At 50.9% G+C, this 23241-nt stretch overlaps 12 protein-coding genes across 12 annotated transcripts; 6 read left to right on the plus strand and 6 right to left on the minus strand.

Moving 5' to 3' along the window:
* Window positions 1–839: 839 nt before the first annotated feature.
* N7443_002482 (uncharacterized protein) lies at window positions 840–2301 on the plus strand (the record flags this gene model as incomplete). Its single annotated transcript, XM_056882538.1, has 2 exons — window positions 840–1886; window positions 1957–2301. The coding sequence occupies 2 exons, from the start codon at window positions 840–842 to the stop codon at window positions 2299–2301; spliced, it is 1392 nt and encodes a 463-aa protein (XP_056744379.1).
* Window positions 2302–2567: 266 nt separating this feature from the next.
* On the minus strand, window positions 2568–4988 carry N7443_002483 (uncharacterized protein; the record flags this gene model as incomplete). Its single annotated transcript, XM_056882539.1, has 5 exons — window positions 2568–4390; window positions 4443–4549; window positions 4606–4752; window positions 4802–4856; window positions 4916–4988. 5 exons carry the CDS (start codon window positions 4986–4988, stop codon window positions 2568–2570), a joined length of 2205 nt encoding a protein of 734 aa, XP_056744380.1.
* A 1869-nt stretch (window positions 4989–6857) lies between these two features.
* N7443_002484 (succinate--CoA ligase subunit beta) lies at window positions 6858–8429 on the plus strand (the record flags this gene model as incomplete). Its single annotated transcript, XM_056882540.1, has 7 exons — window positions 6858–6896; window positions 6946–7020; window positions 7076–7148; window positions 7208–7304; window positions 7354–8108; window positions 8161–8282; window positions 8340–8429. The coding sequence occupies 7 exons, from the start codon at window positions 6858–6860 to the stop codon at window positions 8427–8429; spliced, it is 1251 nt and encodes a 416-aa protein (XP_056744381.1).
* Window positions 8430–9497: 1068 nt separating this feature from the next.
* Window positions 9498–12017, plus strand: N7443_002485 (uncharacterized protein; the record flags this gene model as incomplete). Its single annotated transcript, XM_056882541.1, has 4 exons — window positions 9498–10636; window positions 11261–11320; window positions 11381–11848; window positions 11903–12017. 4 exons carry the CDS (start codon window positions 9498–9500, stop codon window positions 12015–12017), a joined length of 1782 nt encoding a protein of 593 aa, XP_056744382.1.
* Window positions 12018–12179: 162 nt separating this feature from the next.
* N7443_002486 (uncharacterized protein) lies at window positions 12180–12827 on the minus strand (the record flags this gene model as incomplete). The annotated part of the gene is made up of 1 exon (XM_056882542.1): window positions 12180–12827. The coding sequence occupies one exon, from the start codon at window positions 12825–12827 to the stop codon at window positions 12180–12182; it is 648 nt and encodes a 215-aa protein (XP_056744383.1).
* Window positions 12828–13453: 626 nt separating this feature from the next.
* On the minus strand, window positions 13454–13834 carry N7443_002487 (Pseudouridine synthase RluC/RluD; the record flags this gene model as incomplete). The annotated part of the gene is made up of 1 exon (XM_056882543.1): window positions 13454–13834. One exon carries the CDS (start codon window positions 13832–13834, stop codon window positions 13454–13456), a length of 381 nt encoding a protein of 126 aa, XP_056744384.1.
* A 712-nt stretch (window positions 13835–14546) lies between these two features.
* N7443_002488 (uncharacterized protein) lies at window positions 14547–16145 on the minus strand (the record flags this gene model as incomplete). The annotated part of the gene is made up of 1 exon (XM_056882544.1): window positions 14547–16145. One exon carries the CDS (start codon window positions 16143–16145, stop codon window positions 14547–14549), a length of 1599 nt encoding a protein of 532 aa, XP_056744385.1.
* A 446-nt stretch (window positions 16146–16591) lies between these two features.
* On the plus strand, window positions 16592–17188 carry N7443_002489 (acyl-CoA thioesterase; the record flags this gene model as incomplete). Its single annotated transcript, XM_056882545.1, has 2 exons — window positions 16592–16671; window positions 16738–17188. 2 exons carry the CDS (start codon window positions 16592–16594, stop codon window positions 17186–17188), a joined length of 531 nt encoding a protein of 176 aa, XP_056744386.1.
* Window positions 17189–17349: 161 nt separating this feature from the next.
* On the minus strand, window positions 17350–18993 carry N7443_002490 (CaiB/BaiF CoA transferase family protein; the record flags this gene model as incomplete). The annotated part of the gene is made up of 6 exons (XM_056882546.1): window positions 17350–17561; window positions 17614–17907; window positions 17958–18462; window positions 18515–18641; window positions 18729–18760; window positions 18820–18993. The coding sequence occupies 6 exons, from the start codon at window positions 18991–18993 to the stop codon at window positions 17350–17352; spliced, it is 1344 nt and encodes a 447-aa protein (XP_056744387.1).
* Window positions 18994–19181: 188 nt separating this feature from the next.
* Window positions 19182–19995, plus strand: N7443_002491 (riboflavin synthase; the record flags this gene model as incomplete). The annotated part of the gene is made up of 3 exons (XM_056882547.1): window positions 19182–19212; window positions 19268–19390; window positions 19448–19995. 3 exons carry the CDS (start codon window positions 19182–19184, stop codon window positions 19993–19995), a joined length of 702 nt encoding a protein of 233 aa, XP_056744388.1.
* Window positions 19996–20155: 160 nt separating this feature from the next.
* On the minus strand, window positions 20156–21508 carry N7443_002492 (Brix domain-containing protein; the record flags this gene model as incomplete). Its single annotated transcript, XM_056882548.1, has 2 exons — window positions 20156–21244; window positions 21305–21508. 2 exons carry the CDS (start codon window positions 21506–21508, stop codon window positions 20156–20158), a joined length of 1293 nt encoding a protein of 430 aa, XP_056744389.1.
* Window positions 21509–21705: 197 nt separating this feature from the next.
* On the plus strand, window positions 21706–23170 carry rrp3 (RNA-dependent ATPase RRP3; the record flags this gene model as incomplete). The annotated part of the gene is made up of 2 exons (XM_056882549.1): window positions 21706–22301; window positions 22351–23170. The coding sequence occupies 2 exons, from the start codon at window positions 21706–21708 to the stop codon at window positions 23168–23170; spliced, it is 1416 nt and encodes a 471-aa protein (XP_056744390.1).
* Between the last annotated feature and the right edge of the window lie 71 nt (window positions 23171–23241).

Below are 23241 nucleotides of genomic sequence, written 5' to 3' on the forward strand. Positions count from 1 at the left end.
ATTTGCAGGAGCACGAGAGGGTCGGGGTTTTTGTACGGTAGTGATAATATCACTCTGGCGATAACGAATTTCAAGGATTGTGCATGGCATGCCATGTGCGGCTTACGTCTGGTCACCGGGCGAAGCAAGAGAAATTTCTCTGGAATGAACAAAAATTCAAAAATCCTGGATGTCTTACCGTATCAATTGTTATGATTTTCCATATCTGCCCAATTGATTCGAGGCCCCTGTAAAAGACGCCTATACATCCCGATATGTACTCGTAAATTATTATCGGACCCTCCCGGATCCCCACGCTTTCCAGGAACTGCTGGAAATAGCCCCAACCTCTTAAACTAACCAAAATAAGTACACTAACTAGAATGCTGCTCGGGAAGAATGACGACTACTGATCGCCAGACCCACATCCCAGGGGCCCTCGTGGCGTGACCTACGTAAGACAGGAGAAATAGATGAAGCGCAGACCCCGAATAGGACATAGGACACAGGACTTAGGGCACGGGACATAAGACACAGGATACAGGACACAGACGGTTGCAATTGTGATGGTTCAATCCACGGAATGCCAGCGAAGAGATTTCGGTGCCGGAACCAGGTAACGATGCAGACAAAACCGGACCCTTCTGGATTGACCCATCGATTACTGAACCGAGCGTAGCGTAGGCAGTCGCGCCAGAGATCAGCTCAGACAGGCCCCCGAAACAAGCCCCCACGGGCCGTAAGACTTAAAGCGTCTGGACGACCCTGTCATACCTGTCTGATCAAGTCTGGCTTCTTTCAGTTCCATATTCTTGAGCATCGAAATGGGGGTTTGATTCTTCAATCCCCTTCCCTGCACGATGCCTACCCTCCCCGCTCGCTACGGGCGCTGGGTGCCCATCCTGATACCGCTTGCTCTCATTACTTTGTTCTTGCATTTAAACGCCGGCTTTGGCGATACTACACAGGTTGTACTCGAGCCGGCCTCTTTCGGAACCGTCAACGAAACTGAAGCTACTTCTACCATTTCCACTTCGGCTACCGCCGCCCCGCCTGCCGAGAAAGCTTCGACATGCCACCCGCTGCCGGGCATTGACGATATCCTGGTCGTGATCAAGACAGGAATCACGGAAGCGCAACACAAACTCCCAGTGCATATCCGTACCACACTCCGATGCATTCCGAACAAGTTAATCGTATCGGATTTCGAGGAGGAGATTGATGGCCTGCGAACGCTGGATGTCTTCCGCAACGTCTCTCAAACTCTCTACTCCAACAATGATTTTGCTCTGTATAACCGCGCCCGCCAAGGTGGTCGTGCAGCTTTGACCGATGAGGATCATACTAAAGTCGCGAATAGTGCTTCTGGTATGAGCGACAATCCGGGCTGGAAGCTCGACAAGTGGAAGTTCTTACCGATGATCCAAGAGGCCCGAGCCCACCGGCCCGATGCCAAGTGGTATGTCTTCCTCGAAGCCGACACTTACCCGATTTGGCCGAATCTACTTGCTTGGCTGGAGAACTACGACTCCAAAGAGAAGTTGTATCTCGGTAACCAGATGATGATCGGTGATACTACTTTTGCGCATGGCGGGTCGGGCTTCGTGATTTCAAACGCGGCGATGCATGCGGTCGCCGATTTCTATACCAAGCACGCCGAAGAATGGAACCAGATCACCGATCGCGAATGGGCAGGCGATTGTGTATTGGGCATGGCTCTCGCCAAAGCAGGCATCGGATTGACCTGGTCCTGGCCCCATGTTACGACCCAGTCGGTCTGGGAGCAGGATGCTCTCGGCGAGGGCTTTGGTACACCGCAATGGTGCTTTCCTCCTTTTACATTCCACCACATGACGCCAGCCGACGTCGAGGAAATGTGGAAGTTCGATCAGGAGTGGTTCTCAAATGTAAGGAATTGAAATTTCTTTCGCTTTTACTTATCCGTGTTCTGGTTGCTTACATTTTTTTTGGATTCAGGATAATCGAACCTTCCTCACCTACGGTGACATCTTCAGAAATTTCGTCCGCCCTATGCTCACAAGCGTCAGCGATGACTGGGATAATAATGCCCCCGATGGCGACAACCATGCCGCCTACTTGGGCCCGTCTACGCCAGCTTCCATGTATGAATGCGCCGAGCACTGCGCCCGCTCTTCAGAATGCATGCAGTATCGCGTCGACGAGCACGGTCGCTGTACAACATCCGGCTGGGCTCTCCGTGGACTTCCCAAACCGGGCATCATGTCAGGGACGATGTTGTGGCGAGTCGATGCCGCCATCAAGCAGAGAGGTAAGTGTCGCAAGCCGAAGTTTGTCACCTAGTAAGGTTTGGATCTTACGTATATTGTTCATTCGTTATATATTCTTCTGGGTTATACATACATCATTGGATGGGGCGCATGGCATTGATTGGGATTCCCGGGTCTGGGTATTGTGTTCATATAAGGTGCATCTATGGGTAATTAGAAATTTGGCGCTTAATCTTTTGTAAACTGCAATCTTGATTTCATCTATACATCCAATCTTGAAACTTTACCGATCTATGAGATCTCTATCATGCATGTAGAATGTAAGGTCGTTATCATCACTTAACTCAGAGGAGCCCGAATTCTGCCATCACGGATTGCCTCGTAGATGATCGAGATCCAGGACCCGATTGTCTTCCGCGGGCGTTGTGGCACACCAGGTGTCTTGCTATCGATCGTAGGGTGCTCCAAGAGACCACAGTGGAACGGAACGTTCAAATCACGTCGCACAAAGCAGTAGAGAGATTTCGAAGCCGACCCGAGCGATGATTCAGCGTTTAGTTCGCCCGACATTGTCCGGCTGCGGGTCACCTCAAACAGTGACTGTGCATCCTGGGAGATGCGCTTCTGCACTGATTCGATCATGGCGATAGGGTCTTCGACGTTCAAATTTTTGGACTGTGTTAACAGGATGGGGGCCATGACGGTTGATAATCCTTGGATCCGGAATGATAGGTCTGCGCGTGCGGATTCTTTCCATGATGCTCGGATTGCTTTGATGATGCCAGCTTGGAGCAATCCCATGGTCTCCTTGTCTGTCGAGATCAACAGCTCTGACAGCGTCGTCTGCACCACACTATCCAGCTCATTCAGAAAAGTCTCGTGCAGCAGTCGTAGATCAAGAGCTTGACACACGACATACAGCTGAGCTGCACTCATCATTGAAACAAGTTCAACGGCCTGCAAAGTATAGCGAGCAGAGATTAGGGCAAGAGAATTGATCGGCTGGTTATGCATCTCAGCAGACTGGACATGCGATGTTACAGAATTGGCCAAGAATCCAAGCTCCGACATGTACGAAGCCATGGAGATATCGACTCCCTTCATCGTGAATGACAAGCTGGGGTCATCAACCGCCAGGTTGGGCGGCAGGCCCTTGTTCATATCGGGGTTTATAAGCTCCGACGAGTAGCTGAACAAGAGCTTACCCACCATTTGCAGGCCCTCGCGTACCTTTCCCATGGCCACAGAGACAGAAGCCGCCTGGAAATTGGAGCAAGAGTAAACCTCTTGCGTCTCTGAATCGATCACCGGGTTATCCTGCGTCGAGTTGAGCTCGATAGTGAGTTGCTGCACAGCCAATCCAAGATCCTCCACCACGGGCCCGAGCCACTGCGATGCCCCCCGAAGCGCATATCGATCTTGGATAAGCCCCGGCCGGAAGCGATCCTTTCTATCGGAAGTTTCAACAAGTTTCGAGCCGTCAAGCCCGTTGCGAATATTGGCGGCGACTTCAATCTGTCCAGGATGAGGCCGGATCCGAGCAGGAAACTCGTGATAATTCTCCGCATTGCCCATCATGGCCTCGCATGTCATTGCAGTTAGTGACTGAGCCAAAATAACAAGTTGACTCGCTTCATGCGCCGCCAAAGATGCAACAGCTGCAGAGGCAGCTGCTCCATTCACGAGACCCAGTCCTTCTTTCGGCCCGAGCACGAATGGCTTAATCCCAGTCATCTCTAAAGCAGTGCTTGTCGACACAACCTTCGCCTCTGGCTTGCAATCCCAGTGAACATTGATATCCGGATTCCCTTCCAGCACCGCAACCAGATAGGAAAGAGGCATCAGATCGCCCGAAGCAGAGATCGAGCCTCGCAGGGGCACGAGAGGTGTGAAGCCCTCTCGTAGCATCTTCAACATGGCTTCGATGATCTCCAGCCGCACACCTGAGTGGCCTCTGAGGAGGTGATTACATCGTACGAGCATGGTGGCCCGTACCCATGCGACTGGCATCGCGTGGGAGCCCAGGTTGTAATCTCCCACTCGGGAGGTACAGTCGCTGCTCGTCAGGATGCCTGCCTGGGTTAGCTGGAGAAGAGACTCTTGGAGTCGCATGGTGTCTGTTGTGCGAGTATCTGCACTACCCCCAAAGCCAGTGTTGACTCCTAGAGATGTGTTAGTTGGCTGGCCGTTCTCGTGATGCCGCCTGGATTTTACCGTAGATAGAGTATCCCTTGGCAAGGTACTCGGTCAGAGTCTGGACGCCCGCGAGAACCTTTTGAGCTACTCGGGGATCATTGGATACTTGAGCGCCGCAGCCATTACTTTCTAAGTGGTCAGCTAAACTTTTATGGGTTAGGAGAAGTTGATGATTGAATACCGAGCAACTGCAGCCACGCTTGCGATATCGAGGGCTTCTCCATCCAGGTCAACACAGCCCTTTTGGACAACTGAATCAAGCTTGGTCCATGAACGCAATGTATCTTCCTTGTGCGAAGCCGGGGAAGTAGGAACAGTAGCTCCGGAGCTAGAAAAAAACCGCATGACGAAGGGACACTTAAAGGACACCAACAAACCGCGGGGAGAACTTGATAGTGGGAATCAAACTGTCCACACGGGGTTCCTGCCCAGCTATATTCAAAGGATTTAAAGGGGAGCAAGAAATCCCCGCTAAGGACGGAGAGACATACCGATTACCAAAAGCGTCCGCGGGAAATGGATCGATCTTTCGTCAGCTCCACATTTAGTCAAAAGTAAAACCATTCGCAAACCTACGACTTCCTTGAGTCCGGTTCTGACACACCGCCACTTGCCAGGATCCAACTGCGATTGGACCTGACATGGTATTCAAATGAGATATGGCAAAAGTACAATCACATTGACCAGCTAGCTCGCGAACTAGAATGTGAGCTACATCAATCGCCACTAGCAGGTGGGGCCGGGGACACGACTCTCGGATCGAATCGTGTAGATTCGACGATCTATCCTTAATGGTTGCGTGCAGGTAATGGAATGCAGTGGCTGGAACGTTCGGTCCAAAGAACTGCGTTATTGTGGAGGACACGTTCCTGTGACTCGTGCGCGACTTAACCGAGGATGCATGGGAGACGGCGTGAACCTAATTGCTCGCGGCCGTTTATCGGTCAAATCAGCGCTGGGTTCCTGCATTCCCTGAAACTTGATGGAAGTCATGTTCGAACTTCGATGGTTCGGTTCGGTTCGGACAATGAGGAATTGGACTGGGATGCAAGTCTGCCCTGGATGGTGCAAGTCATTTCTACATGAGCTTGCAGCGGATGCACGGTGGAGTTGCATTACTCATTGTATTGCCTGAGGTGACTAGTGCTGTCGATTTACAAGGAAGACAAGCTCCGCATTTCCCCGAAGGTGGCTGGCATAGTTGTCGTGTTTCGCTCCAGATGCGTTCGCCGTAAAGGTGAGTCCCCCCGCATCCCGCGATCATTTCTCTGTCGCAAGGATCCTCCAAAGCAGTAAGTACTGTGCAATCCCAGGACCCTGTCGTTTCGAGTCTCCTGAGTACTGTACATTTGCAATCAATTGCATCCTGGCTATACGCTTGATATTTAGGGGCTGAGGTCCAATATCGCATCGGCTTATCTTACGGGGATGAAGTACGGCAAATACCAAGAGCCCATGGACGCACGAGGTTCAAAGCCGACAATATTCCAAATAGATGTATGAAGGCTTTTAGAGGGGACAGAATGCAGCTGGCTAGGTGGCTGACTGGTAAAGACGAAGGCTAATTGCTCGGTGAATGTATGATGCATATATGATGCATACGTGAGGTATTAATTGATGATCTCGGGCGGAACCTGTATCCAGGTTAAATTTGCAAATCTCCTTCTGAATGGCGTGGCGAGGCACGGACAATGCAGTTATGGGAACCATCCAGAATAAAAGGGAAGGAAAGAGGAAGGCGGTATAAGCAATTATATCCATACAGCAACGGGTGTCTATCTCAGGTGATTATTCTACAAAACCCCCTCATGTCAAGAGATGCCTACGTTAGCACCCGTTGAAGTTCTGGACAATTTTAGACTGCATTAAAAAAAGGCAAGGGCAGTATTCATGGTATTTGCTTTGATTGTCGGGCCGCTCTTCTTAGTAACGCTTGGCAATACTTCCTTCTAATCATATAACAGAACGGGATGATGTAGTTTCCATAAATCACGTTTGAGCTGAACGAGAATTATCGCCTATAGCGGACCATTCATCAATGAGGTGAACGGACTTATTAGACTAAGAAGATCACGGAATGGGAGAGTGAGATGCGCAAAGGTCACCTTGGTGCCAATGAGGTGCCAACGCCGCCAAATTGGCTCGAGCAGGAAACAACGCTCAGGGTGTTGAGTTCTGTGTCACAAAAACTCGATGGGTTCAGATCAGAGACAAAACCCGGGAAACAATTCCGTCGGTTTTGTTATGCGGCAAGCAGCGGAAGACGTGGTTCACCCAAAATTCCCTTGACGTTAGGCTTTCACCCCACAAACTCAATACGCGCCAGATGACATTCATGTTGATGTCATCGTAGAGCACCTCCATTTACCCTCACTTGGACTTCAACAAGAAGACATCGGGAAACAAAAGCCTCGAATTTCAGTCAGAGTCCAGATGATTGGCCGACGCACACTCTCGCGTCTCTTCCAAGGGGTACGAGACATCTTCCATCTTGAGTAGAGACTTGCTGATCGGTGTATAGCATCATGGCCCTTTCAAGATGCAAGTGCGACATTTAAACCTTTTGGAGTATCAGTCGCACAAACTGCTCCGAGATGTGAGCTGTCCTCGGGAGGTTCATCATATTATTCGGCTTGGCTTACAGTCGTTAGTTCAATATACCTGTGCCCAATGGACTTGTGGTCACCAGCGCGGAGGAGGCTCGTAAGGTAGTATCGGATATCAGTAAGTCGCCTTCTTTAGTATGCCTCCTAGATAGGGTTGCATTTGCTTACATTAACTAGGTGCACCATCGGTTCTCAAGGCCCAAGTACTTGCTGGAGGACGAGGTAAAGGGAAATATGATAGTGACGGAAAAGGAGGGGTTCGAATTGTTACTTGGTTAGCCCCAGACCAAGAAGCGAGTGACCAAAGCTAACCCCGATCCCAGGCCCAAGGAAGCATACGAAAATGCCTCTCAGATGCTCGGGTATCATCTAACGACAAAGCAAACGCCACCCGGTGGCCTATTCGTGAACAAGCTATATATATACAAAGCCGTTGATGTCGCCGATGAATTCTATCTTGCGCTAACGTTTGATCGCGGCCGAGGCATGCCAGTCCTCCTGATTTCGGATGTCGGAGGCACCAACATCGAGTCTAACATTGACAAACTGCAAAAGTTCTGGTTTCATCTACCGACTGGCCTCACTACAGAGATAATATCCTATATCCAAGCACAGCTCGGCTTCTCTGATAAGGAGATGGTCGTGGTGGACAAGATTCTCCATCAGATGATCAAACTTTTCCGAGAGAAAGATGCGACGCTTCTTGAACTTAACCCTCTTGTTCGCACTCATGATGGAAAATTTATTTGTCTCGACGCTAAGTTCAGCTTTGATAACGCGGCGAGGTTCCGACAAGAAGAACTCTTTAGTCTTGAAGAAAGGTCACCGGAGGAAGAAGTGGAGTACCAGGCTTCGAAGCTGGGTCTGTCTTATGTTCGGCTAGATGGCAATATCGGGAACATCGTCAATGGAGCCGGTCTTGCAATGGCAACCAATGATTTGATTAGTTTATACGGTGGGAAGTGCGCTAATTTCCTCGATGTCGGTGGAGGGGCGACGAAACAGACATTGAGCAAGGCTTTTGAGATACTCAACAACGATTCGCGGATTAAGGGGATTCTTGTGAATATTTATGGCGGTGAGCTCTCGTCTTCCTAAACATGACAAGAACCTCGCTGACGGAGTGCAAGGCATTGTGCGCTGCGATATGATCGCCGAGTCGATCGTTGCGGCCGCCAATGCAACAGGCGGCTTCAAGGTCCCAGTCGTAGTCCGCCTCCAGGGTACGAATTGCCCACAGGCGCTGCAGCTAGTAAGTGTGAATGGATACGTGTTTCATCTGTATTGTTGAAACTGACTTTTGTCCAAGATCGAAAATTCGGGCTTGGATAATGTGATAGTAGATGCCGATTTCGAATCAGCAGCTCAGATGATTGTTGACCGGGTGGGCAACATGTAATAAAAGTGCCCAGGTATACTTCCTTCAGAGTAAAGTATGGAATTTAATTGTCTTTTGCACGTCGACTATGCGCCACAAGCTCAGGGGTGCATATCCTGGATAAGAACTAGGCATAGAATAAGCACTAACTGCCAGGGGCTTTGCGACGATCGGGGCGAAGGTAACTGGGCCGGATGAGATGCGTGGATGGCCCCCAACGTATGGCGATCAGTGCGAAAGGATAAAACAAGTGGGGCCAAAGTGGAGCAGCAACTTGTTAAATCTTACTCAGAGTAATTCATGAAGAGGACTAGATTTCGATCCTTCGGGGATAAGGCCCGCAAGAAAGCAGGGGAATAAGCATGATGTTTGCCACAGGGGTTGCAAGGGTAGCTTGCACATGGAAGGAAGAGACTAGCTTCCAGTAGTTTGGTCACAAGCTCTATTCTTGATCTTTTGATAGCCTGAGATTGATCAACAGTTTGGATAGCTAAGTTGTGGGCGGGAAACACATAGACAAGAAGGATCCGTAGAGTCATCTTTGAATACTCTGCGTTGTATAACTATTCACATGGTGAAGCTCAATAAGGTGACGGACTGGGTTGACTTGAGCCCCTGATAGTGGCTGCCCATCACAACATAGCGTTCCTGATTTCTATACTTTTGGTCTCAAGATGAACTTGCAGGATCCGAAACAGTACAAGTGGGTATAGTTAATTTGTTTCACGGATAGTCGATCCTACTTAACACTATCTCGTCTAGCCACCATAAGCATTCCTTCGAAACTCTTTGGCCCCAAATATGCGTGGTCCTGTCAATGTACGACTTCCAATGATGTTCAAAGGAGATTGAATAAAATTGGACTCGACTACCCTGTTTAGTAGTCCGTTTTTATAGCCCCCAACGCCTCCATGTTACAGGACGAAAGCCGAAAACGCCCTATCAGGCTCAAGAAATCTTCAGGACCACAATTGGCATGCAAAGGATTCAGCATTTTTGGTTGAATAGAAATCTATAATTCCCATCCCGCTACCTCGATTTTATTTCCCTAGGAGCAGAGTCTTGTGAACCCTGCCAACTTACAACGACATGTTGCTCAAACCAGGACAACTGCTACTTCTTGCCGTTTGGGCTAGCAGCACTGCGCTAGGCTCTCTGGGCTCTGTACCGAAGCGCGATCTCTCCTCTATCTCAAGCCATTCGTCTCATCATAACCATAGTACTTCCTCTCATTCCCGCACCTCGACCACTTCGCTAGATCTGCTTAGCTCCCAGTCTTCGTCAGAAACTCCTTCTTCCAGCACTTCGTCGTCTGTACCATCGACCAGCTCTACCAATAGCCAGCCAAGTAGCTCGGCTTCGCAGAAAATCAAGTCGAGTGCATTGATACCACCTGGATACACTTCAAAGACCAATAATGGACAAGGATCTACTTTGACCACGTCGCAGGTCCGTTCTTCCTCGGACCAATCTTCTCCAGGCCCGCCCTCTCAGAGCTCTTCTTCTCAGTCTTCTTCCGAAGCTTCTTCCTCTGGATCTTCTTCATCCGCGCCATCATCCCCGATTCTATCCTCCCCTGCATCATCATCTTCTTCTGCTGGAGGAAATGGAGGAAGCGTCGGTCCAGGAAAGGCGACTTCGGCACCCACTGCTGTTTCCACCAAGACAATCTACACTGCCAGCGGGTCCTCTAGCGTGGCTGTCAGCGTTGTCGGTATTCTTCCGAATGGACAAACAACTACCGTAGCCAGCGGTGGAAGTCAGTCAGGTGCGTCGGTGACATCTGTTCCAACTTCTGCCCTTTCATCATGGAGCTCTGTCGTTGCATCGGCTACTAGCGCCGTTCAATCGTTCGAAAATGACCCTACCGAGTCAAACGCAAATGCTCTGCTTGTTGCGATTGGTTCTGCTCGCAGTAATACCCCATCTGGGGGAACTAGCAGCAGTTCCGTTTCAAAGGTCACATCTGGGTTGAATTCTATCTATAGTTCTGTCTCCAGTGCTTTGTCCGATGGTAGCTCTTCAGCTTTGAGCACCGCTGCTGGCGGCCTGAGCAGTGGCTTGTCAAGCATTTCGTCTGGCCTTGGCGGGCTGTTCGGTGGCGGCGGTGGAGGAGGAGGAGGAGGAGGAGGAGGTGGTGGTGGTGGTGATGGGGATGGAGATGGAGGAGATGATGACGATAACTCGACTAGCAAGTCAGAGTCATCGACCTCGACCACATCGTCGGAGTCCTCCACTGATTCATCTTCATCTTCATCCTCATCTACCTCAACATCATCTTCGTCAAGCTCAACCTCTACTCCTGAGTCTTCTACTTCCACATCCTCACCGAGCTCGAGATCGAGCTCTACATCATCGTCTAGCCCGACCTCGTCAGCAAGCTCGAGCTCCACTCCTAGCTCGACGCCTACCCCCAGCTCTACATCGACTCCGAGCTCAACATCTATTCCAAGCTCCAGCTCGTCTTCGCGTGCCAGCTCTGTTTCACTATCGACTAGCACCAAGATCAAGTCCTGCCGTGCCCGGCGCACCACTTCCGTTGCCAGAACGGCCTCTGTATATCCATCTACTCCCAACCCATATGCAACCAACACGGGCTCGGGGCGAGTGTCATCGACTAGCCTTCCTGTTTCAACTTCAGCATCAACTAGAAGCTCGAGTGCCTTTCTCTCAACCAGGTCGACGTCGAAGATATCTTCATCTTCATCTTTATCGTCATCCGCTTCCACAGAGTCTTCATCATCATCCTCAACAGCTTCTTCATCGTTGTCATCGTCTCCATCACCCGTTTCTTCCCCATCAACTACTCCGAGGGCTACTCGTACGCTCACATCTTCGGCTACTTCATCCAGCACGGCAGTGAAGGATCCCATGTGCATATTTGAAGGGGGTCCGGAGGTTCAATCGGGAGGGTATTGTGAATGCAGCACCGTCTTTAGTGGACAAACCTACTACGCTACAACAAGCGCTAGCTCCGGAGAATGCTTCCAATACACGATATTCCCGTCCAGCATCTCTCCAACGACAAACGTCCCGGCGTCAACGGTGGACTCGCTTCTCTACACGCCGGTTACCACGACGGAGGCAGATGGTGAAATCCTGTCCTATGCCTCTCAGACCATCGAATGGGGTGAAGTTCAGGGCAAGAAATATGCATTCACTTTGCCCGCCGGCTCGGCCGTTACACTGCAAGCCGCTAACCCTAGCCAAACTGCCGGTAACGACAAGGGATCCAGCAACTGTGGCTCCATCGGCGATGCTTGTACTAGGGCTTGGGAAAAATACGACGATGACCGTGTATACGACGAGTATACTGCATACACTGCCAGCCTCAAAGGTGGCATCTTGAACGCTTTCACATTCGGACAGGCTGGTTGCACTGCCATTTTCGAGTGTGATGACTACGGATTTGGTATGACTGGAACTCAAATCAAGAGCGCGTAAGTCATTCGAATCCCTCTTCAGTGGCGTATGCTAACTGACCTCTTCACTAGTGTCGAATATATGAAGGACAACGATAGTGTCGACCAATGTGGTTCTACTTACCTGTCTAACAGTTGTCACATTACGCTCAACTACTGCACATCCTGCAAGTCCTCGAACAACTGAGAAGGAGAAGTTGAAATGCTGTTGATGGAGGCGGTAGTTTTGCACTTTTTGGTTTCACTTCTTCGTATAGCCTTGAGTTAGATAGCTCAAGATGTTCCATCTTATTTCGATTTATCACTTCATCTCACAGCTTGTAGAAATACTTAGACGTTAATGGCCAGACTAGCACCCCCCACCGCCACCCATTCCACCCATTGCACCCATTCCCATACCACCACCCGCTGCACCCATAGTGTACACATTTTCCTTTGATCTCACTGTTCCAATGGTATGGCGCCGCTGTTTTTCTCGAACAGCCATCCCTGTGATAAGCGCCCATCGATCGAACGAGCCCCCTTGGTCTTGACACATATCGAGTCGACCAGTGACTAACGAGAAAGAATCCGATGAGAAGACCGCAAGAACATTGTGACTCTTCTCGTCAATTAACTTCATGTTTCCATACGGACTGGAGCCACTGCCCATTGACCGTGTCTTCTTCCATGTCAAAGCACCCTGTTTGCATCCGGCCGGGATTTCAAAGGTGTATTTCATAGACATGAAACCTCTTTTCGTCACAGGCACCCAGTCCTCGTTTGATTGCTCATCGACTAATCTGACCTCGCAGTTGTTTGTGATGCGAGGAAATTTGGAAAGCCCAATGAGTGAACCGGTATTGTCGGCACCATCGTAGAACGTGAGATCCGGCTTCTTCGAAGCTCCCGGGGCATTTTCTACGTAAAATTGATGCTTTCCCCCTTGATCGTCGGCCGTGACCACGCTGTAATGGTGGCCTAAGGACTCTTCGGAGACATGAAATTGAGTAGGCATTATGCATGAAAGGTGTATAAATAGGGTATGATCGGAACAAGCCCGGGGGTGGGCATTATATTGGCCCCCAACGATCGATATAAGGTTTCGATTTGGTCTTTGTGATCCCCGCAACTCTCAACTTTCCCCACAACGTGACTCCTGAACAGCCCCCGTTATGACCTCATCTGGTCTGTTCCTAGCAGATGACCACCCCAAGCCCCCTTCCCTGTTCTTACTGTTTATACGGGCTCTGCTAATCGCTCATACGAGATACGAGTTCGTCCGCCCCAAGCTAGACCATTTTCGCCACCACCGCGAATAGGTACATCGGTAAGTTATGGTGCTTCACGAATCCTTCGGTATTCCAGAAACCACGTGAGATTAGCGTGCTCTTCTGTGAAATAGAGTAAGGCTAAAGAATACTAGGTTCTATGTTGTAGGCTTCCTCGCAACCCATGATTGAACGGTAGATATCTGTGTACATATCACGCTGGTGGCTTCTCCAGAAGTGTCTGCCACAGTCGTCCCCAAAGCAATTCCCCGTGGTGAGCTTCGGAGATCCAAACTGTACATCGACCTAAATAGCCCATACAACTGTGATCCACCTCACATAGACTATACATGGGCTCATACAATTGACGAGTCTATTCCTCCCCTGTAGTATACTCAGCAATCTGCTCCCAAATCCTCTCAAAGAGTCCCTGTTCATTCATCTCCGCCATAATCATCAACTCCAACTTCTTCGCCGGCTCATCCCCAATTTGCACGTCACCAACAACTCGGGCAGAGACCTTGTTTCCGTCCTGCGCGAAGAACTTCATCGACGGATCCCATTTGCCGTTCGCGCGGAAATGGGCAATTTTCTCTACGGACCGCTCGAAGTCCGTTCTGTCGCCGCCGGCTTGGAGGCGGACAAAGTTGGGGGTCATGGTGCGTTCGCAGAATGCTCGGGCGTCGGCGGGATCTCCGTTGAAGGAGCCGTTTAGGAAGTCCATGAGGACGTTGGATGAGGGAGGGTTTGACATTTTGCAGTTTTTAGTTTGAAGTCTTGAAGTCTTGAAGAGGAGATGGAAGTGATGCGTTTTGGGTAACTAGAGAGATGGCTATCTACAGCGGGACGTTCAGCCTGAATACCCAGATCCGAGATTTGCGAGCTAAAATCTTACGGCGGAGATTCATGGCCCCGAGCTGAAAATCCTCATCTCACTCCATACCGTGGTCGGTAAGCGAGTGACGCATGTAAGCGAGTGACGCACCCCTAAACACCATAGTAAATGCGATGAACTACATCCCAAATCTCAACAAAATGACAGTGTATACTTGGTAAAAGTTGTCACATTAGGATGGAATCAACCTAGACCTTTTTACCAGACTTTCAATGCTCTAATTAAGTAGGATTATATATATTGAGAAGAAGGAACTTATGGTTGCTGAGAAACATTGTTGCATCTACTATGGTGTTTTAGGGTACGTCACTCGCTTACCGACCACGTTATGGATTAATCTTGGGATTTATCATTCAGTCAAAAGATATCAATTGTATATCTTGAAGCGCTAAAGTCTATTCAGATTCTATGAACTAGTAAGATAAAGAAGGAAACCCAATTTTATGCACCGGAAATGCTATGGTTGAGTTCAGTCTTCGATGTCCACTTTCGGAAGGGTATCTTCTTGATGCCAGGCCAATCATATGGTATCGTAACTCCAAAGAAAATGGAAGGACAGAATTCACCGGCCCTAAGCTGCAGTAGATGCTTCAGCCTGGGACTGGGGCACTTCACCCGCCGAAGTTCCATTCAAATGATGTCTCGGGTCATCAAGGTTGACCATGCCGACACCCTCAACAAGAACAGTGCCGTTCATGGCAGGGTTCTTGTCACCGGTGGCATCATAATCATCATCGCGAATCTCAGGGACGGTTCCATGGCCGATGACAGTTTCCTCGCCGGGGACCCAATCAGGAACCTCACAAGGCCCGTCCAGGCCAGGCGGGGGCATTCCCCAGTGAGGCATCGGGCTTCGGTATCCCCAGTTGCCATCCTTGTCGGCGTAAGCGACGGCATGCAAGTAGATACCCAACTCATGGACACCCGGGTCCGAGTAAAGCTCTGTTCCGCAGACATCGCAAACCTCGCCGGACAGACGCTCGCCCTTGCGCTTCTCGTAGTCCTCCGCGGCGGCTTGTTGCTCGCGAGACATGATATTCGCAACGATGGACGGATCGGTATCCACGGGCACGTTAGGAGCAGCGGTGAAATGGTTGCGGTAGGTCGCCGTTTCCGCAATCTCAGTCTTGCCCATCCGGTGAAGGCGCTCCAAGATTTCCTCATCGCGCTCTCCAGTAGTCTCGTTCCGGGCCAGGTCTGGACCGAAGACACGACGATTGGAATAGATGGGGTCGTTGCTGATCGGATGACCGAGGAATTGGAGATGCACTCGGATCTGATGTGTCCGGCCCGTAAGCGGGAAGCAGTGCACAATACTGTATCCCTCGTCCTCATTGGAGACGACCGGGGGAGGAGTGGCGGCGCGAACAGACTCATGCTCTTCCGCAGAGGCCACTGAAGCCTCAGGAGGATAATAAGCCAAACGGCGGAACTTGGTTGTGGCAGTCTTGCCAGTAGCGCGCACACGATTTAGACCCAACTTGGGGCTGACCTGCATAATGGGCTGGTCGCAAACAACAATGCCATCGGGGAACTTGCCCTTGACACGCGCCAGGTACTCCTTCTGTACAGTTCGCTGCTTCAGCGCCTCTGCCATCTTCTCAGCACCTTTGGGATCCTTTCCAATGAACATGATGCCCGAAGTCAAACGGTCCAAGCGATTGCACGGTCTCGGAATGAAGCCCTGGCCACGTTGAGCGCGCATGATCTCAATAACCGAGTTATAGTGGTAGCGGCCGGCGGAATGAACAGGAACGCCGGCTGGCTTGTCGATGACAATCAAATCCTCGCTCTCGTGAATGATACCAATGGGCAGCCCGGTCACCGGAGGCTCATGGCGATGAAGGGTGTGGGAAACGACCTGTCCATTCTTGAGTACGGTATCCCGACCAGCAGGCTTTCCGTTGACTGCAACGAGACCCTGGTCAAGGGCCCATTTGTAGTATTCTGGCTTTCGATCACGGAATTCTGAAAGGAAAATTTCCTCCAAGTTCCTACCCCGCCATCGCTCCTTGCAGTTGGTGTTGTATGTATAGTGATAAGGCTTAACACGGCGAAGGCCACCCTCCATATAGTAAGGTGCAGGCCACGGGTCACAGGGAGTCACGACAACATTGGGAGGCGGCTTGACAGGGTCGGGAGGCGGGGGTTTGTAGGTGACGACGGACATTTGGGGTGGTGGGGGCAGGGGCAGTTTGCCTCGCCGTAGAAGATATGCCGTTACTCGGGGTGAAGGAGCCAGTGGGAATGGTGTTCAAAGATCCAGTATCTTTGAAATTGAATGTGGCGGGCAGAAAGTTTGGGCGGGAAAAAAAATTGGAGCGATTAGCGATAAGCTCAGGCACGGTGGATCTCCCCCACGTTCCCTTTCTAGTCCATACATCCATACATCCCTTCATGGGGATCATATTGGGGGTCTGAAGGTCAAACTAGACCCTCCAGGTCATCTTGGCATTGAAGGGCGTGAACTTGCAGGTGAACACTGCGTCGCCGGCTTACCTAATCACCAGCAGACCTCGGTCTATCGGCTGTGGAGACGCGATGTGGGCGACTCTTCCGATCCGGGGAGACTGAAGACTTCTATTTGACACTATCTAGCACTGCTGACCTTTGAACATGGCGCCTCCTGATTACGAAGCCAAGAAGCTCCGCAAGCGCAGCGACTATGGCTACCACCAGCTTCACCAAACAAGATGGTAAGTCGCTGCGATAAGCATACGCCCCATGGGAATAGTGGAGGTTGAACTAACTGTTCCTTTCAGGTTCGACAATGACATGTACGCGCACTTGAACAACACCGTCTACACGGCTCTTTTCGATACAATCGCCAATTCTTACCTGATCGAGCATTGCGGCATGAACCCCTTCAGTGTGAACAACCCGACTCCCAAGAGCTCCGAAGGCCAACCATCCAACTTGTCAGTCGGCACGGATCAAATCGGGCTTATTGTCAACACAACTTGCGACTTTTTTGCCTCTGTTGCATTCCCAGATATCCTGGAGGTGGGCTTGCGCGTAGCCAAACTAGGTTCCTCGAGTGTCACATGGGAGATTGGTGTGTTCCGAAAGGGCGAGGAGGACGTCAAGATGGTTGGAACATATACGCATGTCTTTGTTATGCGAGAGACCATGCGTGTCGGAAAGGGTGGCATGGCGAGTAAAGTGCGGAGCGGGCTAGAGAAGTTACTCAATTCGCCGGAGGCTAAGCTGTAATGCGTTGAGGAATGAATGACACCTACGTACATAGATACCGATGCTTCCATGTTATCCCTCCAAATGTCTTGGAAAGATTACAACTGATCATAACATCCATTTAAAGGTTATGTACAATATGACTTCATATATATATAATTTCTCGCTCTAAATACAGGGGTCTATGAAATCACACCCTCTGCCTTCAGCTTGGCAATATCCGCCTTCCCATACTCCAGCATAGTTCCCAAGATCTCATCAGTGTGCTGACCGAGTGTGGGAGGCGGCGTGCGCACTCCAGGTGTCGCTTCAGAATACTTGATAGGAGTGTTGACCAGCTTAATAGGGCCACACTCGGGGTGCTCGACCTCCGTGATCATGCCTCGTGCTTTGACTATTGATAGGAATTAGGACGGGTTAAACGAAGCAATTGCAAAAAACCATACCGTGTTCGTGATTCAAAGTTCCCTGAATGTCATTCACAGCAGCATATGGCATTCCACTTCCCTCAAAGATCTCCAGCCACTCCTGCGTCGTCTTCTGCTGGGTGATGTTCTCGATCAGCCCGTCGATGTCGGCGCGATGCTTCACACGATCACTATTCGTAACGAAACGGGCATCTGTTTTCCACTCAGGGAATCCGAGTCGATCAGAAAGCACACCAAATAGTCGGTCGTTGCCGCCACCAAAAAGAATGTCACCGTCAGCGGTCTTGTAGCTTCGGTATGGCACAATAGACGCTAGATAACTGTTAGCTTCTTGCTGGAGACTCGAGAGCTCATTTACTTACGGTGTGCGGTACCCCAACGTCCAGAATCCTTCTGGCCGCTGATAAGCGCAGAGGAGGCCAGGTTCGACAAGGTAGCAACTTGGCAGTCGCTCAGGCAGGCGTCAATATGCTGGCCCCTGCCGGTCCGACCTCGGGCAATCAAAGCAGCCATGATGGCGTTCGAGGTGTAGAGGCCGGTAGTAAGATCAGTAACTGCAACGCCCACTTTCACGGGTGCGCCATCTCGCGCGCCGGTAATATGCATTAATCCCATCTCTGCTTCCACCATGACATCGTATCCAGCACGGTTGCTATACGGGCCTGTTTGACCGTAGCCGGTGATACTTGCGTAGATCAACTTGGGGTTGATCTTTTTCAAAGTCTCATAGTCCATTCCGTACTTCTTAAGGCCACCAGGGAGGTAATTCTCGACCAAGACGTCGCATTCCTTGGCAAGTTTGTGCAGGATCTCAACGCCTGACTTGTGCTGGAAGGATAATCCGAGGGATTTCTTGTTGCGGTTGACCTACAGTCAATTAGTATATGGAACAGCGTTGCTATTGTTTAAATAGTCTTACAGCAAGGTAGTATGCACTCTCACCAGGGCCCGTCTTGGATGAACCATCCTCGTACTGCGCATATGGCGGGCCCCAGGCACGTGTATCGTCACCGCGTACGGGGTGTTCAACCTTGATGACATCGGCTCTGTTATACATGTTAGTACATCAAATACTTCAGAACATAATCAATGGAGGCAAAGAGCCCAGTATGAGCTGGAATAGCTCTACATACCCCAAGTCACCCAAGATCTGAGTACAATAGGGCTGTGAAACGGATCAATTAGTATGGAGCTAAAAGGAGAGTAATACACAATTTAGCTCACCCCTGCAAGAACTCTTGTCATGTCCAAAACACGAATGCCCGATAAGGGGAGCGTGTCATTCAATCTCGACACGGAGCTAGAGAAGCTCCGCCAGGGCGACATGCGCGAGGCATTGCGAGGCAAGGCAGGACTCCACCGCCGAGCAATAGCCTGAAATCTGAGTACGACCGTCATAGTAAATTCCCAAGTGAACGACACGCTGGGAAATAAAAAGACAGAAAGTCGCAGCGAATCCGGGGAAGGTTAAGAAGGCGCTGGAATAGATCGAAACTCCGCCAAAACGCCGACACCGCTCGGGGCGCCGAGGCCGAGGTCGACCGACCCTAACCTTTGCCTTTCTGCAGATCAATCACCCCGCAGCCATGTTTACTGGACTTGTTGAGACCATTGGGAGTGAGTTTTTCGCAATAGTCATCATATAGCTAGACTAACAATTCTTCTTCGCCAGCCGTCACGGCCCTGGAGCCCCTCGATACCTCGTCGAGCGGGGGCGGGGGTACATCTCTCACCATCTCTGACTGCGAGGAGATCCTCTCCGATTGCCACCTGGGCGATAGCATCGCTGTCAATGGTATATCTCGCAGCTAGACACCTTTGAAACGCTATTTAAAGCTCATTTGGAATAAAGGAACCTGCCTGACGGTCACGGCATTCGATAAAACCTGGTTCAAGGTCGGAGTTGCGCCGGAGACCCTGCGCCGTACGAACCTCGGTGATTTGCAGACCAGTTCTTTCGTGAACCTTGAACGCGCCGTCTCTGCGGATACTCGAATGGGTGGACACTTTGTGCAGGGCCATGTCGATACTGTCGCGAAGATTCTGTCTGTCACGCCGGACGGGAACTCGCTAGTCTTCCGCCTGCAGCCGCGCGATAAGGATGTCCTCCGTTACGTTGTTGAGAAGGGCTACGTTACCCTGGACGGGGCCAGCTTGACTGTGACTAAGGTTGTGGATGGTGAGGATGGTTTCTGGGAGGTGATGCTTATTGCCTATACCCAGGAGAAGGTGGTTACAGCTGGAAAGAAGGTGGGTGAGTTTGTCAACGTTGAGATTGACATTGTGGGCAAGTACGTCGAGAAGAGCGTACAGGGTTACTTCGCCGGCACTTCAGGAGGCGATTTTGCTATTCTCGAGAAGATGGTTGGCCGTCTGGTCGAGGAGAAGCTCAAGAAATAAAAGGAAGAAATTATAAAAACGAGTCATGCCATTAATGAGGATCTGAAATCAAGACGAAAGCGCCATGCAGATTTTCCTGTTCCAAAACTTTTCTTCACATACTCCATGAAAAATGTACAGTTGAACCACCGAGGGTATAAAAGTAGAAATTCGAGAGACCTTACTCTTCCATCTCATCCGAGTCCTCAGCGCCCTCGGCGTCGTCGTCACTGAGCCACTCATCCTCATACATATCGACATCCTCATCATCTTCAACCTTCTCGCCATTAGCCCGGGCCTTGGCCTTGTCCTTCTTCTTCTTCTCAATGTTCTCTCTCTGCAGCTTCTTACGCGCCGCCTTCTCCTTCCTCTTCACAGCCCAGTTCTGATCGAGCTGCCTAATCTCCTTCTCACTCTTCTTGATAAAGTCGTGCCACATAACCCGGCCATCACAGACACCATCCTCGACCTTCATCAGACGAAGCTTCATGCGGGGTCCGAGTTCGACCAGCTTGACGGCCCGCTTCTCAACGCCGGGAACAGTAGGCTTCTTTTCGGTATTCTCACCAGCTTTCTGGCGCTGGGCTTCACGCTTGTTCAGGACTCGGCGGGTCGTGCTCTCAGCAACCTCCACCTCGGCATCCGTGTCCAGCTCGGTCTCACTGGCAGATGTGTAACCAGCGGCGGACGGGTCGAGAAGGTAGTCGGCAGCATCCTCAAGCTTGCCAAGGTTCGGCACAGCAGCCTTCTTATCTCTGTTGCGAATCTCCTTAGGGTCCAGGCGACGAATGCGTTTTGACAATCCGGTCTTCTTTGTGACGATAGCATAGTGTCGGAGGCTAATCACGTAGGAATCATCGTCATTCGACTTCTCACGGTTCAAAAGCATAACTCGGCGGATGGAAGAAAGAGGCTGGGCCTGGGGGTTGATCGGAGGGAAAAGGGATTGGAAGATAGTCGTCGTAAGGGTCTCGAGGCGCTTCGGCACTTTGGAATCCTCGGTGGCATCGGGCGAGTTGAAGTTGTTCATAACCAACAGCGGCGGTGTCTTGTGATCCTGTCCACCACTTCGGGGACGCTTTTGCGAGCGCTCGACATCTTTGCAGAGGGAGTATTGCTCGACCTTGAAGTAGAGGGTCGGGCCGCGAGGTGTGACAGCGAGTCGCATATTGGTGTTTCCAGTGCTGGACTTAGAGAAAAGCATCAAATGTGTGACACCGAGGGGGCCGGCCATTACGGTATAATCCCGCAGTCTGTTGGATTGACGTTCCTAATTAAAATGTTAGATTAAGCTTGCAGAACAGAGGACAGAGTGTAATTGGTGCCATACCTTCAATCGCACAGCCGTATCAGGCTCCATCATATGACGAACATCCTTGACAAGCTGGCTGACACTGGTACCGACTTCGGAAGCGCCGACACGAATGACCATGGACTTGGGTGCCTTGCTCTGGATAGCACCGCTGCCTTTGGAAGCAGCGGAAGCATTCTGCGCACGCAGATGAGTGCGCTTCTTAACACGTGCCTTTGCCATTGTGAGATATGCAAAGCAAAAAACCGGTCCAAAAAAAAACGGTTGACTTAATCAAGCTCGATGAGTTGAAACCGAAGTTTTTTTGTCTCCAAAAAATCCAGGCGGAGACGCGGATCAATGATGATGCGGACCCACCTTAAATTATTTCGAGATCGCGAGCAGTGCAGCTTTTTTCAAGTTCGATAAATTCACCAAAAATGCCTCCGATCAAGAAGCGCAAGGTCGCCAAGGAGGCGCCTGCGCCTGTCGAGGAAAGCGATGCCAGTTCTACCCACTCCCAGTCCGGCGAGGAGGCGCCCAAGCCCGATGAAGTCGATGCCAGCGCCGAGGATACAACTACTGCCGTTCCCAAGTCATTCAAAGAGCTAGGAATTATCGATTCTCTCTGCGAAGCCTGTGAAACTATGGGTTACAAGGCGCCTACACCTATTCAAGCGGAGTCCATTCCGTTGGCTCTCCAGGGCCGCGATTTGATCGGTCTGGCCGAGACTGGTAGTGGAAAAACAGCAGCTTTTGCTCTCCCCATCTTGCAGGCTCTTATGGAAAAGCCTCAACCCCTCTTCAGTTTGGTTCTCGCCCCGACCCGTGAATTAGCCTACCAGATCTCCCTCTCGTTCGAGACTCTAGGCTCAACTATCGGAGTTCGCACCGCTGTTATCGTCGGAGGAATGGATATGGTCCCACAATCCATCGCCCTGGGCAAGAAGCCTCACATCATTGTCGCAACACCTGGTCGTCTTCTCGATCACCTGGAGAATACGAAGGGATTCAGCCTCCGAGGAATGAAATACTTGTTTGTTCTCCATTCCAGAACTAAATTTCCTATACTAACCAGGTAATAGGGTCATGGACGAGGCAGACAGACTGCTAGACATGGACTTTGGTCCGATCCTCGACAAGATCCTCAAGGTCCTCCCCCGCGAGCGTCGCACTTTCTTGTTCTCCGCTACACTCAGCTCCAAGGTCGAGTCTCTGCAGCGTGCTTCCCTGTCGAACCCGATGCGAGTCTCCGTCTCGACCAAGTATCAGACCGTCTCGACCCTACAGCAATCCTTCCTCCTACGCCCGCACAAGCACAAGGATATTTACCTTGTCTACCTTCTCAACGAGTTCGTCGGCCAATCTGCCATCGTCTTCACCCGCACCGTACACGAGACTCAGCGCGTTGCTGTCCTCCTGCGCACCCTCGGATTCGGCGCTATCCCGCTCCACGGCCAACTCTCTCAATCCTCGCGTCTGGGGGCTCTGGGCAAGTTCCGTTCCCGCAGCCGAGACATTCTCGTTGCTACCGATGTTGCTGCTCGTGGTCTGGATATTCCGTCTGTTGATGTCGTGCTTAACTTCGATCTTCCCACTGATAGCAAGACCTACATTCACCGTGTCGGTCGTACCGCCCGTGCAGGAAAGAGTGGTGTTGCGGTTAGCTTTGTGACGCAATACGATGTGGAGATCTGGCAGCGTATCGAGGCTGCGTTGGGCAAGCAGCTCGATGAGTATGATGCCACCAAGGATGAGGTTATGGTTCTTGCTGAGCGCGTTGGCGAGGCACAGCGGCAGGCTATTATGGAGATGAAGGCCTATGACGAAAAGAAGGGCACGAGAGGTAACAAGTTCGGCAAGGGCAAGCGTGGTCGCGACCAGATGGATCAGGAGGAGGGCTAATGGGCTGGCCCATCGGAGCAGCTTGGCTCTTCCTCTTCGCTTTATATGAATTAATGTCCATTGTTTTAGGA

The sequence above is a fragment of the Penicillium atrosanguineum genome (assembly GCF_028827265.1).
Source record: "Penicillium atrosanguineum strain IBT 20685 chromosome Unknown utg000002l_segment0_segment0, whole genome shotgun sequence".
Classification (NCBI taxonomy): Eukaryota; Fungi; Ascomycota; class Eurotiomycetes; order Eurotiales; family Aspergillaceae; genus Penicillium; species Penicillium atrosanguineum.